Source organism: Lepidochelys olivacea (genome assembly GCF_965140295.1).
Source record: "Lepidochelys olivacea isolate rLepOli2 genome assembly, chromosome: 12".
Lineage (NCBI taxonomy): Eukaryota > Metazoa > Chordata > Testudines > Cheloniidae > Lepidochelys > Lepidochelys olivacea.
Window position 1 is genome coordinate 36,440,991 of NC_140422.1, and position 21,973 is coordinate 36,462,963.

At 46.0% G+C, this 21,973-nt stretch overlaps 2 protein-coding genes across 7 annotated transcripts in view; both read right to left on the bottom strand.

Annotated features, from left to right (window-relative positions):
- The window catches only part of LOC311529006 (dual specificity protein phosphatase 22-A-like), a 43,442-nt gene extending 31,972 nt beyond the window's left edge, over positions 1-11,470 (bottom strand). Inside the window, exons 1-2 of the mRNA XM_084644600.1 lie at positions 11,013-11,470; positions 2,349-2,382 (exon numbers count right to left, since the gene is read on the bottom strand). Coding sequence (XP_084500726.1) covers positions 2,349-2,382; positions 11,013-11,033 — 55 coding nt within the window. The 5' untranslated portion in view covers positions 11,034-11,470. The remainder of the gene's footprint in view (positions 1-2,348; positions 2,383-11,012) is intronic.
- A 3,613-nt stretch (positions 11,471-15,083) lies between these two features.
- COX4I1 (cytochrome c oxidase subunit 4I1) lies at positions 15,084-21,958 on the bottom strand. 6 transcript variants are annotated; one of them, XM_084644846.1, is made up of 5 exons: positions 21,829-21,958; positions 20,026-20,099; positions 18,331-18,495; positions 16,173-16,304; positions 15,084-15,353 (listed from the first exon to the last, which is right to left on the bottom strand). In XM_084644846.1, exons 2-5 carry the CDS (start codon positions 20,096-20,098, stop codon positions 15,217-15,219), a joined length of 507 nt encoding a protein of 168 aa, XP_084500972.1. In that variant the 5' UTR covers position 20,099; positions 21,829-21,958; the 3' UTR covers positions 15,084-15,216. The 6 variants fall into 6 exon arrangements, with proteins under 6 accessions (XP_084500972.1, XP_084500969.1, XP_084500971.1 ...); XM_084644843.1 differs by having other exon boundaries at positions 18,331-18,498; XM_084644845.1 differs by having other exon boundaries at positions 21,791-21,948.
- Between the last annotated feature and the right edge of the window lie 15 nt (positions 21,959-21,973).

Genomic DNA, 21,973 nt, shown 5'->3' on the forward strand with positions numbered 1-21,973 from the left:
CCAGGGGGGTGTGAATCACTGAAGAACCAAACCCAGCCCTTCACGTCCTCTGGAAAAAATGTCACCCTGTTCGGGAAATGCAGGCTGTCTGCTGTGGCATACAAGGCAACCCCACAGCGACACCCAGACTTCATGCTTAAAGTGCAGGGCTGCCTGGAAAACAACCCTTACAAAATAAATACAAAACACCCAGCCTGAGTGGCTAAGCCCTGGGATACACAGCAGGCTCCGTGTTATGCTAGTGTAAATATAAAGACCTCGGTGCCTATATATTGCAGTGCCCATATACTGCTGGTTCCTTATAGGTGTGTTTGAGCATAGGGGTGACATCTCTTTAAGGTCCCCTATAAATGCAATAGGCAGATTATATCAGCTGGGTATTATTATTCTTTAAATATTTATATTATGGTAGCACCCAGAAGCCCTGGTTGTGCTAGGAGCTGTACAAACACATACAAAACCAGAGACTCTGCCCTAAGGAGTTTACAGTCGAAGAAGTTAAGGGGTGTGTGAGGTTGGGGAGTGTGGGGGTAGGCATATACTCTAATAGATACCATACAAGGGTTAGGGAGAGACACACATTTGGGATTCTTTACCTGATTACAAACAGATGGAGTGACATCTGCCCTCCCTTGACACAGCTGATTTCATAGAGCTGGGTCCGGTGGGGACATGTAAAGGAGGAATGGGTAGCGAGCGGCCTTACAGTGCAGTTTGCAGGACCAGCCTTTAAAAATGCACCAGAAAATATTTTGTTTTATTTGTAAACTGAGCCAACCTGCTATGGAATCTCTGCCTAGTGCACACAATGCTTACATTCCCTGCTCGGCTCTCAGACAGTACGGGGATAGTGAGATGGAGAAACCTAAGATCAACACATCAGATGGACAAAAGAAAACACACACAGAGGAAGGATGGTCCAGTGGTTAGAGCACTAGTGGGCCATTTCAGAGACCCCCGCTTCAATCCCCTGCTTTGCCACTGACTTCCCATGTGACTGTGGGCAAGTCACATGATCTCTCTGTGCCTGAGTTCTCCAGCTGTATGATGGGGTTAATAGCACTGCCCTCCCGTGGTGCTGGAACCATTTGAACAGTTAGGGTGCTGAGAGCCATTAAACCAAACTATAAATCTGGTATATGGTGGAAACCACTTCAAGCCAGAGGGTGCTGCCACACCCCCAGCATCCTGAGGGCCAGCACCTAAGCTGCCCTCCGTCACAGGATAAACACATTAATGGTTGTGAGGTGCCCAGAGAGGGCCCACAGACAGTATACTGGCAATATTTCATAGCAGCAATGGCATGGCAGTTCTGAAAGGTTCGTCTCATAATTAATTATCCCCATTTGCCCAGCCCTCCTGAGGAACACTTAAATTCAGTTCATATCTGTCATCAGACAAAGCACCCTGGTGCCTCTCAGCCTCTTCCCAGAGAACAGCTGCAAGCTGGAAAGGCATGAGGCTAATGATATGCAAATGAGAACATGAAGCAACCTGCCTCTCTGCTAGAATCCCACCAGTCTCAGCAGTGCCGACACAAGGAGCTGGTAACCTGGGGGGTGGGTTTACTTAGGTTAGGTCTGCAACCCGGGGCACATACTCCATCGTGCTAGCTCTTATCAGCTCAGGGAACCAACCTAGTAAATTCCACTTGGCTGCCATCTCCATGCCAAGCACGCAGATTGAAAGCAGAATTAACATTGTCCAAAGAGCCTCAGCTCTAGGGTTGCCAACCCTCCAGGATTGTCCTGGAGTCTCCAGGTATTAAAGAATAATCTTTAATGAAAGATTATGTCATGCGATGAAACCTCCAGGAACATGTCCAACAAAAATTGGCAGCCCTATTCAGCTCTGTAGTTCATTTTCTTTTCAACTTTTTTCACTCGTCCTGCCTCTTCTCTTTACGCCTCATCCTCCTAACACTATGTGGAAAAACTCCTGGCCCAGCCAAAGGGGAATGACCGCGCCATCAGCAGTAAAAGAGATACATAAAACACTTCCAGGCCCTACTTGGGGGGGGGTCTCTCTAGAGCCTTGAGAAGAAAGCCTCCTTGGGAAGGAAGGAGTGTCCTTTTCATAGCGCGTGGCCCATTTATACAGCCTCTGGCTCATAAGGGCCCAGTCCTGGGTGGGTGTGGAGAGACTTCAACTCACAATGAAATCACTGGGAGTTGAGGATGCTCAGCCCCTTGCAGGAGGCACTCAGTACCCGATAGGATCAGGCCCTTGGACTCTTTACTTGGTGGGGCAGGAACCATGTCCTCCTGTACAACACCGAGTGCACTGATCGCGCTCGGTCAACAATCTCCCCTGGTGCTTGGGAGAGGGAATGAGCGAAAGATACTTACCCCGGATGTTTCCCAGGTAGAGGCCCTCAACAACCTGAGAAAGAGACAGAGAAAGGAGAGATGTCAGAGTGGCCTCACTGTAAGAATCCTGATGCTGGAGCAGGTGAATTGCAGGATTATGCAATAATACCAAGGGTGACATTAAACCTTGTGATCATGATGTCGCTCGGCCTGGCACCAATCCTGTGGCTGGACTTTAAAAGGTGGGCTGGATCATTTCTGACCCCTACCATCCTTCCTAGCTATGCAACGAAACCTCATGCTTAGGAGGAGACATGTGGTGGTCTGCGGTGATCCCCAGTTACAGCACCGCACAATGAGCAGGTATCTAAGGGCTAGAGGTGCCTTCTTAGAAAGCATCAGGCTCTGGCCTGTGACAGAGAGAGGGCACCAGACTACAAGGAGCAGCGTGTCTCCTGTTTGGAGTGAGGGCAGGTTGTGGTGCAGTCAGTCAATGACTAACACAAAGGGTGCTGTGTTGTTACCGTGATTTGCTGAGTCAGCAGTGTGCTCGGTGGTCCCAAAGGGTTTAACAGTCTGACAGATGCTGAGGTTATGGCAGTGGCTGAGGTGTGACGGGGCGTTCACCCCACACTAGCCTGAAAAGGGTTAATGTGGCTCAGAAGGGGTTAAGTTACCTGATAAGCCTCACCGGGCTGAGCAGGAGCAGGGGGCTGGTATAAGGCCAAGCATGAAGGCAGAAGGAGACTGCAGCGTGGGAAACCTGCAGTCACTCTCCTGACTTAGAGAGGAATGAAGGAGAAACCCAGGGGAAGAGTAGAAGCCCTGGGACACTGACCCTAAGACAAGGGTGCACCTATTCGGGAGGGTTGTGGATAAGGAAGCCTGATAGAGAGAGTAGGAAGCAGTCCAGGGAAACAGCGGCAAGGTTTGGGACGGAGCAGACCCTGGCTGCTGACTGTAAGGTCCCTAGGCTGGAAACCTGAGTAGTAGGCAGGCCCGGATTCCCCTCTAGCCACAAATGAAGTGGCCTAGCCTTGAACTGGAGGACTGTTGGGAATGATACCCGGACAGCCAGTCTGGTGAGACTTTGATACCCAGGAAAGGGACTGCTAGAATGACCTGGCCCAGTCCCGAAGAGTTAGCATCCTGAGTCTCAACGGGAAAGCACTGCAACTCCTAAAGTGTGAGGGGGGGCTCAGCGCGAATGAGACATGGAAGGGGGTGTCAGAGGCGGAGCTATTCCCCAGACACAGCCACAAGGAGGCGCCCCAGCAGGGAGTAGTGAACCCCTGACACAGGGGAAAGAAGGGAATAACTGACTTTTTCTTGTTTGTTTCGTTCCCTCCTTTCCCAGCACATGCTTGCTTCTCTCGAGCCCTGATCCAGCAAACACGTACATGCTTCGCTTGAAGCCTAAGATTTGTCCCATGGCATGAATTCAACGGGAATGATCACAGGCTTCACGTTGAACACATGCGTAAGGGCTTGTAGGATCAGGACCTGGGGTTACAAACCCTTTGGAGAAATTATAAGCTATGTGTATAATTAAAAACCATCTTAATTAATAAGCAAACAAACTGCATTAGGGTGTAAAAATTTCTAGTGGTATCAAAGACGCTGGGTGTCTTGCCCAACGCTAGTCCAGCAATGGAGAAATATAGAGTTCAGTCAAACTTAGGTCTTTGACGTTAACACGTTTCGTTTGCTGGCTTACATTTTTACACATAGAATCATAGGACTGGAATGGACGTTGAGAGGTTATCTAGTCCAGTCCCCTGCACTCATGGCAGGACTAAGGATTATCTAGACCATCCCCGATAGGTATTTGTCTAACCTGCTCTTAAAAATCCCCAATGATGGAGATTCCACAACCTCCCTATGCTTATTTATTTATTCCAGTGCTTAACCACCCTGACAGTTAGGAAGTTTTTCTTAATGTCCAACCTAAAGCACCCTTGCTGCAATTTAAGCCCATTGCTTAATCCCCAGAGCAGGTACCTTATGTGCTGTGGCAGGACCAGCTTGCCCCCATGCTGCCAAGTCAATGCGTCTCCACCTTTACAGGGTGAGTCCAGTTCAAAGGGTGAGACGGGAGTTCAGTCTCCATGGCCCAATCAGCCCTTGGCCTCTCCACTTGAGGCTGCCAGTGAGGGGGCCAGCTGCGAAGGTGGTGTTATGAGGACACCTGAGCACCAGGAACTGGTCTGAGAATCTCAGCTCATTTCCCCCAGGTGATCCAAGGTCACCAGCAATCCCGTGAGCTGCAGCAGAAGCTAAAGGTTCCTGTATCCCAATGTCCCGGGCTGTCCACTCTCCTAGCATCCAGTATGTTAACCATCCGACAACGCTGCAAGAGGCAACAAAACTCATCCAGCCAACCAGTGACTCCGATGGGGAATGCAGCCCAAATGCCAAACCAGATCACCCGACCCGCTGCCGAGCTCCATGCGCATGTCAAGTTGCATGGCAACCAAAACACAAGCAGCACCTGCCATGAGCTTTCAAGAGACTTGGCTTGACTTTAAACGATGATGAGCCAGGGCTGTGCCAAGAGACACTAGGACTTTGTTTTGTGTTTCTATAGCAACGACCTCTTGAAAAGAGTTTTAAGCGCTGGCTCTGGGGACGCATCCAGGGCTGGGAAGAGGTGGAAAGGCCTGGGCTATTTTTAATACTTTCCTGTAGCAATGCAAGACTCATCTCCGCAGCGCCTCCTGCTGGCTGGCTGTCTCCTGCTGGGAATTAGCTCGTTTTCCAGCTCCGGAGCGCCCTCTGCAGGCCGGTGTCCTCACCACTGCTGGCCCTCACATCCCTTCCAGACCCCGGTGCCCCTTTGTCTGGAGGGTCTGCCCTCTGGCAGTACCCTCACAGTCTCTGGGTCTCCTCTCCCCAGGGAAACCCCCAAATCCCACCTTGCCTCAGCCTATGGGCTACTGCTAGTCACCATCTAGCCCCCTTTCACTGGGGCCAACTGCAGTCTGTATAAGCCAGCCATCATAGGCAAGGGGAGGTAGGACCTAATGCCTCTACCCAGCCCCAGGCTGCTCATTTGCAGCCCCAGAACCTGTTTAGGCCTCACACAAGGCCCTGCAGCCTGGGGGGTTTCCAGGCAGGAGCTCCTCAGCTCCTCCTGCCTTCCCCCAGCACGGCCCCACCTCAATGGGAGATGAGACAGAGGCAGCGCAGCTGCTTAGTTGAGCTCTGCTCCTCTAGTGTATCATCAGAAAGGCAAAGGCCGGAAGAGCAGAGTTACCAGGGGCCAGGTGGTTCAGAGTATTCGGGCTGGCCTACAGGGCCTATGGTTTATGATCGGTGACTGGCCATGTCTAGACTCTGTCTGGGAATGATTTTGGCTATGCAGTGGCTTTAGCTCTCGTGACATCAGAGGACTGAACTCTTTGCCCTTCTAAGGAGCTAAGAGAGAGGAGGGAGGAAAAGAAACCAGGCACTTTGTCTTCAAGCACTGTGTTGCTCCTGGTAGAACAGCCAAGCCGGCAGCGTCATCATGACTGATCGCTCCCTGCAGCCAGCTGGAGGACCTTGCGAGGACATCGCTACAGTCGGGAATGGATCCCTGCCTCAAGGTCACGCTCTACACAGAGGCGACTTGAAAAGACATCGCTCTGCTGGGACCTGACTGAGCCCACAATCAGAGAGATGAGGTAGCTAAGAGGGATTCCGGGCCTGGCAGCTTTGAGTCCCTAACTACAGGCAGCATCTGGCACAGGACAAAACAAACCTGCAGCAGGTATGAGTCCCCACCCAGCAGGAAAACGCCAAGTGCTGAAAAGCAGGGCTCTGGTAGTCATAGCAAAGCTGTATATCTCCTCGGCAACTTGGAGCGATGCACAGCTGGGCATCTTCGTGGGGTTGCTGGGAAACATACTGCCTGCTCCCTCGCTGGGAACTCCCGTGGGACACCATTTGATGGCTGCACAGCCCCACCTCACCCTGGGGTGCAGGTTACCCTACCTACTGCCCAGCTGGGCATCTCTCTCTGCACAGTCATGTATCCCCCTGCGCTAGCTGAGATGCCCTCCACTTGCTGCCTGGCTCCTGTCTGTGCATGGCTGACTCTCTCTGGAGCCCTAGCAAGAACGCTGGCTGCTGTAAGTAATGTCTGATAAAGCTCATCGCTGTGGTGGAGGAAACATATTGCCAAGGAGAGAGGGCATAATGCCTCCCTATGCCAGCTACTTCTTTACTGGGGAAGTACCTTGCCTCTCCTCCTGCTCATCAGGCATGGAGCAGGCCTGGACCAGGCTATCGATCAACAGGCCAGGACAGTGGTAGCTATTCACACTGATGAAGAAGATTTTAGTCTTACTGGGGGGAGTTGGGAGCATCCTCTTCCCTCTCCCCCTTAATTTTCCTAAGGGGTTTGTGCTTTGCCTTTGAAATTCTGCTGCTGGTAAGCAAATTACCTGGGCTCCAGGGGCTGGCCCCTGACTGTGTGCAGGCCTTAAAATGGGGTGTAGTTTTCACTGTCTGATGGAAGGTGCGAGGCCCTGAGTCAGTGGGGGCAGTTCCTTTCAACCTCTGACTAGCCGTTGGGCCTCCTGCACGAGTGGGAGCATTGCAGGGAACTATAGAGGAAAGCGCTAGTTACCAAGCTATGATTGCGTGCCCAAGGCCTGAGACAGCATGGGGACCGCCCTTGGGTTGCGCTAAGGCTGAGACTGGGCCCCAGAGATGTGTCCCCCTAGGGGCTGAGATAAGAGAGCTCCTCCTTATGGGGCTCAGGGTGCTCTTTTTGTAACTAAAATCATAATACACTTTGCTGGGTCTGCAAGTTCCCTTAGGCCATGCAGGTCACCCTGGCTGCTGCAGGGCTCCTTACATACAGCCTGAGAAAGGCTTTTCAGGATCCTTCCTTGGAGGGTAAATATTTCCCTGAGTTTCTTGCGAAGGGCTGCTCTGAAGCCTTGCACTATCTCGGCTCACAACCCTCAAAGGAAACAGCAGCCGTGATCCGGGGCTCTGCAGTGTTACCAACTCTCACGAGTCTAGTAAGTTCTAGCACTTTTCATAAATTCCCTACCGCCAGCCCCATGCTATTGCGGAAGAGTCTCAGCCTTCACTTTCAAAACCAGCGAGTTGCTAGCCCTCACAGCTGCAGAGAAAGGCAGGAAACCAGAGTACCTTAAAGGCTCAAAAGCCATAAGGCAAATGAAAATGAACGAACTTTTATTTATTTAAAACCTCATGTTGTAAGCCAATTATCATGATTTGGGGGCGGGGGGGCTGGACTCATGGTTTTTGAACATTTGGGTCTGACAATACTGGTTTCCTTTCCCCGTCTCAGATCAGGGTCCTGCTGCAGCCTGTCCTCAAACACCCAGAATGCCCTGTAAGCTCTTACTTTTATTCCAGTCAGCCCCCAACCTTTGAAGCACCATGAAATCTGGACCCCGCTTTGATGTACAGTTGGAACAGGGGCAAAGGGCCACGAGCACATATGAGGAAGGGTTGTTGTGTGGAAATAGGGAGTTAGTGTTTGCAGAGTTCTTTAAGATCATATGTACTATGAAAAGCTGCTGAAATTTTTCAAATTGTTTATTTTGTTTGTGATTTTTTTTCTCCTGGTTTTTCTACCAGTTCTAGTGCTAATTAGTGTAATGAACTGTGTAGCATATATGTGCACCACTGCCATCTACTAAAAGAAATCAGAACAGTGCAACTGTGTATCATTGGCCCCACACTGCTAATAACTAACAGATTCTCCTTCAATTAAGATGGCAGTAGTCTGCTACTCCTGCTTTTGGAATAGGAGGATCTGAATTGTAGCCACACTGCTGATTTCCCAAGTGATCATGGCACAGGTTCGTAACGTCATTTGGATGCCAGGAGCCCTAATGCTAAGACATTCTGTACATAGAAATGTCACACCAGCACATTTAGTGGAAATGGACTCTACCTAAGTCCAGACCTGCTCTGTCATTCAGTCTGGTTTCTACTAAATCAGAAAAGTTTGCAGTTTGTGTGATGCAAATATTAACTTAGAAGAAAAGCACAGAGACAAACCCTCTATGCTGTCTCCCTGGATAATAAATATGTAAATGCCGTCGAGCTGCTTAAATTATTTAAATCTACTCTCTGTGCTTCTACAAATCACCACTAAAACTCCTGATCTCTCATGCAGAAACTTGGATACTAAAATTAAAGCATTAGTAAATAATCCTTCCACTGGCAACTCAGCGCACGTGTTTTCTGTCCTGTAGAGAGGCGGAGATCTCTCCCTGAGGCTGCTGCAACATGACTCATCTCACTTGTTTAGCTGCTCCCTCCTCTGGCTATGGACACAAAGAGGGAAGCCATGCTTTCGCCTTGTCATCTGGCTTAGTCACCGCTGCAGAGCCACTACCTACCCCGGAAACATATCCCTTCCCCCGAGATTTGCCCTGCAACATACATGTTACCTATACCTCAATCCGCTACACCTCAGTGTCTTCTTTTGACACAGAAAGAACAGTTCAGATGTATTTTTTACTTAGGACTACTGAAGTTATTGTAACAATGACAAAGTACAGCTATATTATCCCCATAAAAGTCCAATCATTATGTATAATAAACCCAGTCAGCAGTAGGTAAGGCCACAACACACCTTAGGGTAGAAAAATCTCACAAAAGGGGGAAAAAATTATTCCTAATAATTAATCCACTTTGAACACCACAAGAATTAACAGTGGAATAGGTCCCCAAAATGTGTAAAAATATGTATTATTTGATTCTGATGGCTGTATGGAGTTACTGAGCTCTCAAAAGAGGAGTAGAGGACCTAAAAATGGCTCGGAATTAGAAATCTGAGTTCTGTATTAGTGTTGATGCCCCATGGATAACACATTTTTCTCTCCTGCTGGTAATAGCTCACCTTAATTGATCACTCTTGTTATAGTGTGTATGGCAACACCCATTGTTTCATGTTCTTTGTGTATATATGTATTTTCCACTGCATGCATCCGATGAAGTAGGTTTTAGCCCACGAAAGCTTATGCTCAAATAAATTTGTTAGTCTCTAAGGTGCCACAAGTCCTCCTCGTTCTTTTTGCACCTACCTACCCCGCTCCCCCGGGGAGATAAAAGTGCTGTTAGCAGAGCGCTGGATCTGCCAGGGTAGCAAGTCCCCAGATACTCAGCTCTGATCTTCCCTCGAGTTTTCAGTTCTGAGGTTTGCATTTGGAGCCATAAGACATAAGCCCCAATCCTGAAAGGGTATCCCCTGCAGAGCTCTTATTGCAGGACCAGGGCCACAGTTTGTCAGACGAGTGACAACTTTTAAATCCAGGCTGTCTTTAGAGAAGTTCTCATAAAACAAAAGCCCCCACCTTTCTTGCAGGGATGCCAGCCATCCTGTTTGTGAAACTGGTGTTATACTACGATGCAGCAGCATGAGAACAGGGTGGCAAGAGTCTGTGCTGATCCGGTGTCTCTATGTTAGTTCCAGGATCTAATTTTAAATTAGATAAGTCATGCCTCTCCCAGTTATTTAGGGACATGAACAGTAATCGATCCTTCCACTGCCTGCACTAGAGTAACAAACACCCCATCAAAATCTTCTTTCTCTCCCAATGAATCGTATCCAGGTGACAGCAACAGACCAAATATATATATAACTGGCTAAAAAATGGGGAAAATACAACCTCACTCCCTCTCACATGGGCACAATAGTGAATTAGGGTTTAATAGGCTCACCGGATTGGTGAGTACTGGCTTTAAAGATGCTAATGGTGTGGAGTTCTTATTACCCCAAGAACAAGAAATGAAGGTCCAGACCGAGTCTAACTTTAATGTTTTTTCCTAATGGTTTTATCATTCCCTTCCAGGAAATTATTTATTTGTATTGTGGTAACACCTAGGAGCTCCAGTCCTGGATCAGGACTCCATTCTGCAAGATGCTGTACAAACACAGAGCAAAAAGACAGTCCTTACCCCAAGGAGTTTACTATCTAGGTATAAGCAATCCAAGAATCATTGCTTGTTTTAAAAATCTCTTTTCTTTTCCCAGGGAAAACTACAGTAAGCCTCTAAGCTGTGAGATTTCAGAGTAACAGCCGTGTTAGTCTGTATTCGCAAAAAGAAAAGGAGTACCTGTGGCACCTTAGAGACTAACCAATTTATTTGAGCATAAGCTTTCGTGAGCTACAGCTCACTTCATCGGATGCATACTGTGGAAAATACAGAAGATGTTTTTATACACACAAACAATGAAAAAATGGGTGTTCATCGGATGCATACTGTGGAAAATACAGAAGATGTTTTTATACACACAAACAATGAAAAAATGGGTGTTTATCACTACAAAAGGTTTTCTCTCCCCCGACTCCACTCTCCTGCTGGTAATATTAGAAGAAATAGAAGAAATTAGGAGAGAAAACCTTTTGTAGTGATAAACACCCATTTTTTCATTGTTTGTGTGTATAAAAACATCTTCTGTATTTTCCACAGTATGCATCCGATGAAGTGAGCTGTAGCTCACGAAAGCTTATGCTCAAATAAATTGGTTAGTCTCTAAGGTGCCACAGGTACTCCTTTTCTTTAAGCTGTAAGAATCATACAGGGCATAGAAGGGAAAGACTTATCAGATCACATTTAGGGCATCCCCTCTTTCCTTACTGGCTAGTGGACAGGAGTAAAAGGTTCTTCATAAGCATCAGGGTTATTGCCTCAAATGTAACAGCTGCAGTGTTGAGGTGAATGTACCTTGCTCATTCCAGTCCCCATGACAGCGCTTTCCCCAGGCAAAGGGCACAGGTTCCCTCTCAGTAACCAGGACTCCCTGCAAAGAAACAAATCAGGACAGTGAGATCTGCCTCCTCCAAAAAGGACAAACCAAAGCTGTGTGGGCAGCTGCTAAGAGGAGAGAGTGGGTTGCATGCACTAGGTAGGAGTTTACAAAGCGCTAGCAAATTCAGCTCACCTGCCAGCTGCAGCAGCTCTGTCTAGGTCTCAGTGGGACGAGGGAGCACTGAGCACTACAGCCAGTGCAGGGCAGAGTTGGACGAAGGAAGGTTCCCAGGATGTGTGTGGCTCCAGTTTCTCTTCCGGATTCCCTGTCCCTCTGGAGACTCTCGCACGCACACCGGCTCTGGGGAAGCTTTTGGAGTTAGTCATTCACTCATCACAGTACGGTGCCTTTCCCCTCTCCTTTGCCAGTCCAGTCCTGGATCTCACTGCAGCAGCTGCTGCAGCAAAGGAAGGTGCTCAGCTCGGTAGTGGTGCAGAAATGTAGCACAGGAAGAGGATTTAAATATTTTAGTGAGACACTGTCTGTGCCAGTGCCGGGCCAAAGCAGCAGCAAGCAATCCCTATGCTGATGCAGATTTCCAGGGCATTCAGCAGGACACCTACCCGCCTGCAGTTGGCTATTATCCCCAGGGCTGCTGCATTCTGTCCCTTTCACCTGACAGACAGTTTAAATCTCCCTCCCCCCACTACCTTCCCCTCACCATCTGCTCCAGACATCTGTTCACTGCTCTCCCAAGTGCTTCCTGGCAAAACTGAGCTCACCTGGTGGGCAACATTCTGCTAAGGTGCTGTCTGGACTATACCTCCTACCGAACCAATTCATTTCTCTCCTTTTTTAGGGCTGGGTTCTCTTCTCACTTAAGCTATTGTCAGACAAATCTCCACTGCCACCATGATCAACGCCCCTTTCAAGATCCATGGCTCCTATGCATGCGGTGCACGCTCACGAATGAACTCACGCAGGGAAATGATAGAAGACCAGACCACCACCCCCCCACCTGGGCGAACACTTTTCACAAAGCGATCCCTATCTCTGACCTGTCAGTCCACCTCCGCAAAGGGAAACGGCACAGCTTCAAAAGATGAGCCTGGAAGCTTAAATCCGTAACTTTGCTAGACACTAAAAATCATGGACAGAAGTGAGACCCTGGATTTATGGCTTCTTACAACTATCAGGGTTATAACTAGAGAATTAATCCCTAGCGCTGGGTTACTGTAACTAACAGCCCTCCCCTCTTCCTTTCCTCCCTATGATGGAGGGGTGTTAATAGGCCACTTCACCGTGAATAATCCCTTGAAATATGTTAACTGCTGCTAAACAATCTGTTTCACCTTGTATTTCCCAGACCTGAAGAGCTCCCTGTAAGCTCCAAAGCATGTCTCTCTCACCTGTGGAATTACTCCAGATTTACAAAGAAATACAGTCTGAATTTGGCCCATGGTAATTAAATGATATTTTTTGCAATGAGGGGGGAAGAGGGGAAAGAGATGTTCAAGTAAATGTAGCTCATGAAAGCTTATGCTCAAATAAATTGGTCAGTCTCTAAGGGGCCACAAGTCCTCCTGTTCTTTTTGCGAATACAGACTAACACAGCTGCTAACACTAACTCTCTGAACCCTGAGGGAGAAGGGAGGTGTTAGACCAATCAACCCCTCCAAGGAAGCCGAAACAAACTCTTCTGAAGAGGCACAAAATTACTTTTCACTGTGAAAGCGTCAGTAGCACACAACAGAGGCCCTTAGCACTGAGAAAAACAAAGCAGCAGCAGTTCAGCATAGTGGTTAAAACCGGGCAATCAGATATCTACACTCCAGCATTGGATGGAATGTCCGCATTATCCCCTAAATCATTATCTTCCAAGTCAATCAGATTCTCTGGAAACAATCAAATGGTAGCGACCTAATTCTAATTCCCAAAACAGATTGGGGGGGGGGGGCGGCGGGGGAAGAGTATGACAATGCCCCTATTTAGGCTGAAAAATAAAAAAAAGTGTATCGAATTGACATGACCCACAAAAGGCACCAACATTGGTTCACAGGATACTGACAGGTCCTTTGAATTTCACTGTTATTCTCTTCCAGGCTGAGAGTCAGGAGCAACAGAATTTTGCACCAACTAACATGGTGAATCTGCTAAACTGACCATACGATACTCACCTCTGTGATATACATTCCAGTAGTTTGTGGTAGCCCGGTGTACATAGATGGAGACATTTCAAAATGCTCAAAGATGAGTCTGGTACACAACTTCCCTTGACAGGTTTCAGAGTAACTTCCCTTGAAAGTCAATGGGAGTGGGGCATCTGCCTGCCTTTGAAAATCTCCCCCTAATTGTTATATTAAATGCACGTTGAAAAGTTCATTTCCTGAAACAAAGATTGACCACTTGACCTCTGGTACAGTAGACATCGGATATGCACAAGGAAGGGACCAGGAATTATTTGATGTATACCTTTCTCTCTGACCATCCTCACCCCAGCACAGGAATGCCAAACGTGTGACTGGCTTTAGAATCAGGACACCCCCCTGCAAAGAGGAAGCAGTCTCCTAGTTTGCAGGCAGGGAAACTGACAAAGAAAGTTACTGTAAAACACTTTAATTTTTGGGTACCATGCTTGAGTGGGATTTTTTAACGTGCACAAACCGAGACCACTTTTAAATATTTTGGCCCGAAGACTTGCCCACAGGAATTTTATGGCACAGGTCACTGTTAGATAGGGGTCTCCCTCGGGAAAATCCAGCAGCTACAGGATGTAGAAAGTGACGCCAGAGGTGGCTCACTCCACCATGCCATTGACATCGTGATGTGTTATGGGGCACTGATTAGCTACCTTAGGATTTGTTTAGCACCAGTCACCATAGTATTGAAGCACTTCCCCCTGCCCAGCTGGACACATTGTTTTTACATCTAAATTGCTTCACACATTATGCCATTGCTGCAAGAGAAAGGGTATGACCTTGGAATGAGTTCAGACCAAGTTTAGGTAAATACAAAGGGATTTTAGGTAAACAGCTCATTCCTGTTGGAGAAGGTATTACTCATTTCTAAAAACTTTAGTGCTGCTGATGTTCTTTCAGAGATGAAGAAGCAATCCATCTACACGGTCACCCTCTGGGATGAGAGGCTGACTGTAAATATTAAAATGTGTATACTGAAATATAGTCACTGACACATCTTGGATATTTCTCTTCTCCCTCAAGTAAGTTTTGTTAATTTGCATTTAAAAAACAAAATAGTCCAGGCCCAAGCACAGATGAGCTAGAGGCCTCTCCTTATCCCACTTTATTATAAACTTCCCCTGCCCTCCAAAAATGACAGTATAAGTGTGGAACTGCCGATGGGTCAGACTGAAAACGGAGGTCAGAAGCTAGACAATGAAAATTCTTAGCCAAGTTTCCTTTTAAAAAAAAAAAAGGGGGCGGGGGGAAATGGAGTTAGATTGAAATCTGTCAAGCTACTGTGTTCTGCACTCTGAAATTCTATCTGTGGACGAAGATAGCCCACAGCAGCTTTCCTGGAAGCTGTGATCTGCTTGTACCGAATGCAGTTCAGATCTTTATGTAGCCAGAATGATTTCTGGCTGTGCAACAGAAACACTTTAGATACATTTTCTTCAGACTGTTTCTGTTAAACCCTTGCCACAAGAATTCCAAATGCTTTGTGCTAATGAAAGCTAAACCACCACTTAATATTGGGATTTCCAGGGCCAATGGCTTAGATAAAAGCACTTGGTACACAGCGGCATGAAACATCACTATTTCGGTAAAATAAGTGAGGGTGAGGTCATGTACTGGAGCTTTTTAAACTGCATTTTTAATTTTGGAGTTATTCTCTGATAAAATAAGACCCCCTAAATTAAAAATAACTGGGCACACGGGTGTATCATTCCCTTTTACTGAACCTGTAATGCTGTGCCATCAATCCACGACAATTCAGTAGTACTTAGAAAGACTTTGCCCCTTAGAAAATTGTACTAATCATTACAGCCTACACAACTGAAAGCATTTAAGATCAATACAAGAAACTTTCAAGTAAACCAGACATTTATTATCATTTAAATGGAGTTTGTTCCAGTACATAAGCAGTGAGGTCACATGTAGGTAATGGAATCATTTAAAATTCAAGTGGACAGCAGGTCCAGTGATCCCAGGAGTGATTTTACTTCTTCCATTCGTTCTTGTCGTAGTCCCATTTGGCCGAGAAGCCCTCGACTGGGTTAACTCTCATGTCCAGCATTCTCTTGGTCTGCATAGCCACCCATTCCTCAGAGAAGGTGTGAGGAACAGGACCATAAACTGAAATTCAAAATTCAGTTGGGATTTTATTGTGACACAACGATGTTCAATGCCATCTATTTGATCTCATGAAAAATGCACTTTTATCAACTCAAAGCTGATAATGCACACTAAAATACCCACCCAGTGAATAAGTCCCATAAAATCTATTTAGTTTCCTGCATGAATTCTAAATGTCCAGTTACTGATTTGTTGATTGGCGCGGATGCTGTAAGAAGGGGCAACCTTCTCCTGTACTTCACCTTGTTAGCCAGATGTCAGGACAGCAGGGAGATGCAAGAGGAGTCCTGCCAACTCACTGTTGTGGGTGGTTCAGTTAACTGCTCTCTGTGATGGAGAGCAAAAGTGGCTATCTTTGAGAGAAAGGATCTGAGCTGGGCAGTTCTGAGGGTTAGAGGAACCCTAGGAGCAGCCAAGCATGCTGAGAAGGCTTGGGCTGGAGTCTGCTTTATGGTTCTTAGTTTTCTTGTAAATAAAGCCAAACTCTCAGAAGGGGATGAGTTTTGATTCTACTACGTGCGGACTGTGTTTTGAAGGAGGAAGGGGAAGCTGTGTGATCACTGGTACACTAATACGATTTCCCCAAACACATCTGATTAAGATTCCTGGATGGTTAAGTTAGTTACCTGCTTAAAGCGGATAGGAAAGAACCTTGTAGAAACCAGTATGGCTTAAGGTTTCAGCATTTCCTGAATCAGTGTCTATCAGCATCATGCAAGATTTGGAGTTCTAAGCACAGTTTACGGTAGGAAAAAAAATTTTAAATTGAAAATAGGTATGAGCTAGTGTGTAAGAATTAAGAACATGTTGTTTACTTACCATACAGTCTTTGCCAAATGACAATTAAGGCAGTGAAGCCAAGGAAGAAGAGCACACCACCACTAACAGTCTTCCACTCATTTGATCCCCTATTCATTTCAGCGAAGGTCTCACAGAATTTGATACGATACACTGAAAAGGAGAGAGCATCAATCTTTTTTACTGCATTATTTGTAAGCTGCACAAAAGACTTCTCCCCTGAGTTTTAACAACTAGCACATGGCTCCTGAGACTGAACATACATCTTACAGAAACTACAGTACATTTGTTTGAGTCTATTAGGTTTTTGGAATATTTTTTAATCGCTTATTTTCTCCACAAGTTTACAGATAGTGGAATTCAGCTGTGCCATATCTATTTTAATCCCCCTTTTCAAACAAACAGTATGAATCACTCAGCTTGGCACAGAAGTGGCTGAAATCCCTGTGCATGCATAGGGTATATATAGAGAGAGGACACTAATTTATAGAGCAGTTCTAGATTGCACAGAAGTTATAACAGCTTTTCAGTTCTAGACCATCTTCCACACAAAGATCTCATGGCACTCTACACACATTAAGCTTCATCACACCTCTGAGTTCAGACACTATTTTCAGCTTCACTTGTACATGGGAAAGTCAAGGCACTGTAGTGATTGTATGATCTTACCCAAGGTCACAGAGTGAGTGACACTATCAGGAATAAAATCCACATCTCCTGACTCCATGCATAGTTCTTCTGTTTTAACAGGAATTGTCTTGCAGCTACTCTGGGGGCTGAATTGCATTTGAGGTTTTTTAAAAGGCTATTTCTACTCTGCTAAAGAGTCTTAGTTTCATCCATGTTTAAGGTATCTTGAAAAATATAATTTATTATATGTAGAGAAGCTTCAGAAAGACAAACATATTACACCTTACAATGGTGAAGTGGCGTAAGACTCATGCCACTGGCAAAGAGGATAGGACAGTACACATTGTACATAGATCCCAAGATGTTGGGAACCCTCACTAGATACCTCAACACAACAGACTGGTATAAAGATACAGTTTCACCTGCAACTCTAGATGACTGTGTGTCTAAGTCTGAGCTTTAGCCAATAATGTTAAGGTTTAATACTTTATTAATCACAGACTAAAAGTACGCAAATATTTCCGTTCTGTGCAGTATACTTTGCAATTAATATCAGCTGCTGTTAGCAACAAGCGAAAACAAATTATATTCCCAGCTGTTTCCCCATCACAGAATAAAGAATCATATAATCAAACTCAGCTTTTCTAATTACATAAGCAGGGGAGTTGGGAGGTGTTAAATGTTCTCCACTACCCAGTGTGAAACCTGGGTTTCACCAGCTTCCCTCTCCTTCAGCCAGCAACTTAAGCCTGCAGGAGTTAAAAAGTGCCTTTGACTGCTCAGCAGTGACCCCTCCACCTGAAGGATTCGGACATACAGATGGTAGCTGAAAAATGGGTGTAAAGTAGAAAGGAGGAGGACAGGGGAAGAAGCAGAAGCTTCTAAAGCTCTAAGGAGAGCAGGAGGATTCTCAGAAAACCAGAGTAAGCAGTAGGGCAACATGCACAGCTTGAGGTCCTTGACCATAGCATACAGCCTAAACTCATTACAGCTTAAGTTGGGAATCAAAAATGAGCATTTACTTTGCCGTTCTTAAGAACAGCTATCAGTTGGGACACCCCAAAGTGAAGGAGAGAACTTGCAGGGTGATTCAAGTAACCCCAAGACACAGCATCTACATCACTATTTGCTAACAGAGTTAGCTTTATACAAACTACCATAGGGCCTTTAACAATGAGTTTAAGGCATCAGTGTGTACCACGGGGAGTTAAAAAAGGCAAGCCTTTGAGACAATCAGGACTCAGATTGCTATAATAGATGACTGATACTGCAATCAGATTTGGGGAGGGGGGGAAGAGAGGGGAGAAGAGGGCTTTTGCCAACAGAGGAGTTCCAATTACTTCAATGGGACTCCAAACTGACCCAAGAGTCTCCACCCACACAGATCCATTTCCAGGATCAGGTCTTAAGACTAGAGAGCTGGAGGTTTCCTTCTTTGTTCATCTGTTTCCTGAGAGATGTCCATCAATACTGTATGCACAACAGAACAGATTACATCATCCTCAGCAGTAGGGTTGTATTTTATTTTTCCAGTGCCCCGAGTACCTACATCCAACCTTCTCATCAGTAGAGAGGGCACTCCATGATGCCTTTTCCTTTTCTTTCAGGGCTTTCTGCTCAGCAGATAAATTCCTTACGTATTCCAGTTGAGGAAGAGGAATGTCACGACGATCAGTGTAACCTGGAAGACTGAAGTCTTCCACTTTCGCAACACCTGCTTAAGAGATAAGAGAGTCAAATGTACACATGTGCAGAATCCAAAAGTACCAAGAGAGCATACCTGAACTTCTATGGTTTTTAAAAAAAAAAAAAAAAAGCCAAGTAAGAAGTTTTAAAGGGGAGAAATGCTTCTGTCTGATTTTTTTTCAACTACTGTTGTTATAAGAAACACGTAAGATTACTATAATTTAAAGATTAAAAGAGTAATTCTTTATCCAATTTGTGTACTGTGTGTGTATCACAGCATCAAAGGAGAGATTTATTTATTTTTTTAAATACCCATTAGTAAATATTTTCAGACTACAAAAATTGGCAAAGGGTCTCAAAGGAACTTGTAATACCTGAAACTAATTTCAACTATTTTTTCCCTCCCAAAATTTTACTCTATTTAAAGTTGACAATCTTCCTTTAAATATTTAGAAAGCACTCAAGTTATATTTTCCTATACAATTTCATAAGATTACCCTGTCTAGGTTCTATTAATCCAATATCGCTCTAAGGCTATTGTAGTTCTGTGATGCCATCTACTGGTGATGGCACAGATCATCAGCTACTGGACAAGTAAAGCCTGGTCTACATTAGCAAATTAGGTCACTTTAGATCTGTCAGGGGTGTGAAAAATCCACATCCCTGATGTTGCTAAGCCAATTTAAATCCCTGTGTAGACAGCACTAGGTTGACAGAAGAATTCAGGTGCAGCTGTGCTGATGTAGTATTTTTAGGGCTTGTCTACACTGGCACTTTACAGCGCTGCAACTTTCTCGCTCAGGGTTGTGAAAAAACCGCTGTGGCCTCTCCCAGCGCTCTGCCGCAACTACACAAGCCACATTAAAGCGCTGCCGTGACAGCACTTTAACGTTGCCAGTATAGACAAATCCTTAGTGTAGATAAATTTTAAATCAGAGTGCGTCACCGCTCCTTGATTTGGTTTTTGCTGCCTTGTTTTCACAGTCACTGCTTGATATTTGCATAATGTCCCATCCTCTCCAAACACACTTGAGTTTGAAATGCCCAGCCTGGGTGCTGGGTCAATAAAGAATATCCTTAAAGTACCAAATTACCAACCAAAAAAAAAAAGAATATTCCCAAATAACGGTGTGCTGCCAACAAACCACATTTGGCTCTCATAGAAATTGCTATTATAGCAGAGCTACGTCTGAATTCAGAACAATTACAGATCTCAGTGTACTTTTAACTCAAGTTTTTAGAGAAATTTCATATTGCTCAGCATATAAGAACATTAAGAGAGGATAAATTGCATTTTTAATGGCCATTGTTACAAAAATTCTTTAAATGCAATTCTGTGATCCTCTTGTGAAGTGCTTCCAAACACTTCATTTAAAAAAACAGCTTCTCCTGTTGAGAGGACTTTCAGTCTTTGCTATTTGTACCAGTGATTAGCTTGGGCTTTAGAACGCTTGTTTTTACAAAGTTTAAAGCTGCTCATACTGGGTGATTTAAGAAGAGGCACCTAAAATGTTAAGTTTCTTCTGCGGTCATATTTAAAATTAAACAAGTTACCTACCATGTCCTCTCAAGCAGATGGAGGTGGAAATGGCACGCTTGCCAATTAGGCTAAATGCCCTAGACGCCAACATTCTAAGGGGAGAAAAAATAGAAAATTACCAGTTAAAAGATGTCAAATTCATAGATACAATTGGAAGAATGCTGTTCTCCATCTACTAGAATATAACAATGTACTTGAAGACCGATGTGTTTTTTTCCAGGCTTCTTCTCCGAAGAAATCACAATTGCCCAAACCCCCTCAACGCTTTCATGACCTTTCAACAGACCAGGGCAGAAGGGGTGATAAGAAGGAAAGAGATTTCAGATGCAATCTTGGAAGGGGAAGTTACAAATAATTAAGATTCTTATTTCAATAGTTGTGAAATATACCCTAGCCTTTTGTGCATGGAGTCATTACAAGGCCTACTAGCAACAGAAAAACTAGATTTTGATTGACAGTGGAACAAGCATTCAAACAAGACACAATGCCAATGATTATTGTGAAGATGAGTATTTAATATATTTTGCCCATGTTACTAAAACCACTTAAAAATAATTATTTGCACTACCAAGATGCTGCTGTTTTGGGGTTTCAATTCTGTAGGCAAATTTGTTTTCTTTAACATTTTGAGGAGAATGTGATGAAGATATCTTGACAAATCAGTAAGATCAATACATTTAGAAAAATCCTAGACACCTTATTCAGCGCTTCCCAATGAATCCCAAATACTGTATAATTAAAGGCATTGGTTCAGGCCAGATTTCTCAACCTCTTCATGTGGTGAGTCCTTATTAAAAGTTGTCAGGACTTCCTTACATTTACTATAAAAGAGTAAATAAAGTATCAATTATAATATGACTATATAATCTGTGTGTGTTACAAGAGGCTGACAAAATACATGACCTTGAAAAGTAACGGTGTATGGGGAAGTGGAGGAGCTAGCTTGTCTTTGCATTATTGTTATAGAATTTTCAACGCTCTCCAACACCACTCCCCCCTGTGCCTTTTGGGACTTCCCAGGGGCGTGGGGGGAGAGCTAAAATCCACTGATTTAGAAACATTGATCTAGGACTAAAATAAACATGGATTCTATGTCTGACTACGACTCAGACTGCAACTTTAGTAAGTTACAATCTCTGTGTTTGTACCCTACCCACCAGAAGCATCCCAAACAAAAATTCATTCACGTTTCCAAAATGCTCAGACACTACAGTGATGGGAGCACTGAGAAGCCAATAAATTAGCACGACCTCTCCAGTCTAGCACGAAGCTCTCTGGAGCACGGACGGTCTGTATTCTGGGTCCTGTCCAGCACTGATCAGCTTTCAGTCATTAAATCATCTCCTCCTGGTAGGGACCTCACCCCCACTTGATTAGGGCTGAGCACCCAGCTCGATCTCCCGGGCCCGGCCTCCCACAGGCCTGGCTCTTCAGCGCCACTCGGCCACTGACTCGACCCCCCCTGCCGAGCCAGCGGCGTGCAAGGCCCGCCAGCGCACGGGGAGCCGGCTGCTCCCTACCCGCAGGGGTGGGCGGGGCGCGCCCGAGGGAAGCGGGAGGCGGAGGCCGCAGGGGCTTGTGCAGCGGGACAAGACGTATGCGGTGCAGCCAAGGAAACAGAAACACCGGGGGGGGGGGGAGAAGGGGCCTCCCGCCACCGCGCTCCCCTCCCTCCCTCCCTCCCTCCCGCCCCGGGATGCCCCCTCCCCCCCACAGGGATAGCTCCGGGCGGACCCTCCTCCCCCACCAGTGCCCCCCGCTTTCCACAGAGACGGAGCCTGACCCGCCCTAAGGCCTGTCTCGCTCGCCCCTGCCAACGACCTGGCGACCGTCCTCTACGCGGCTGCCGAGCCGGAGACGAGAGAGAGGCGAAGCGGAAACGCTCTGGCGCACGGCCCGCCGGGATAGCGGCGGAGCGCGAGGCGGTTGGAGGGAAATAGAGAGAGCCGCGCCGCGGTGCAGAGTG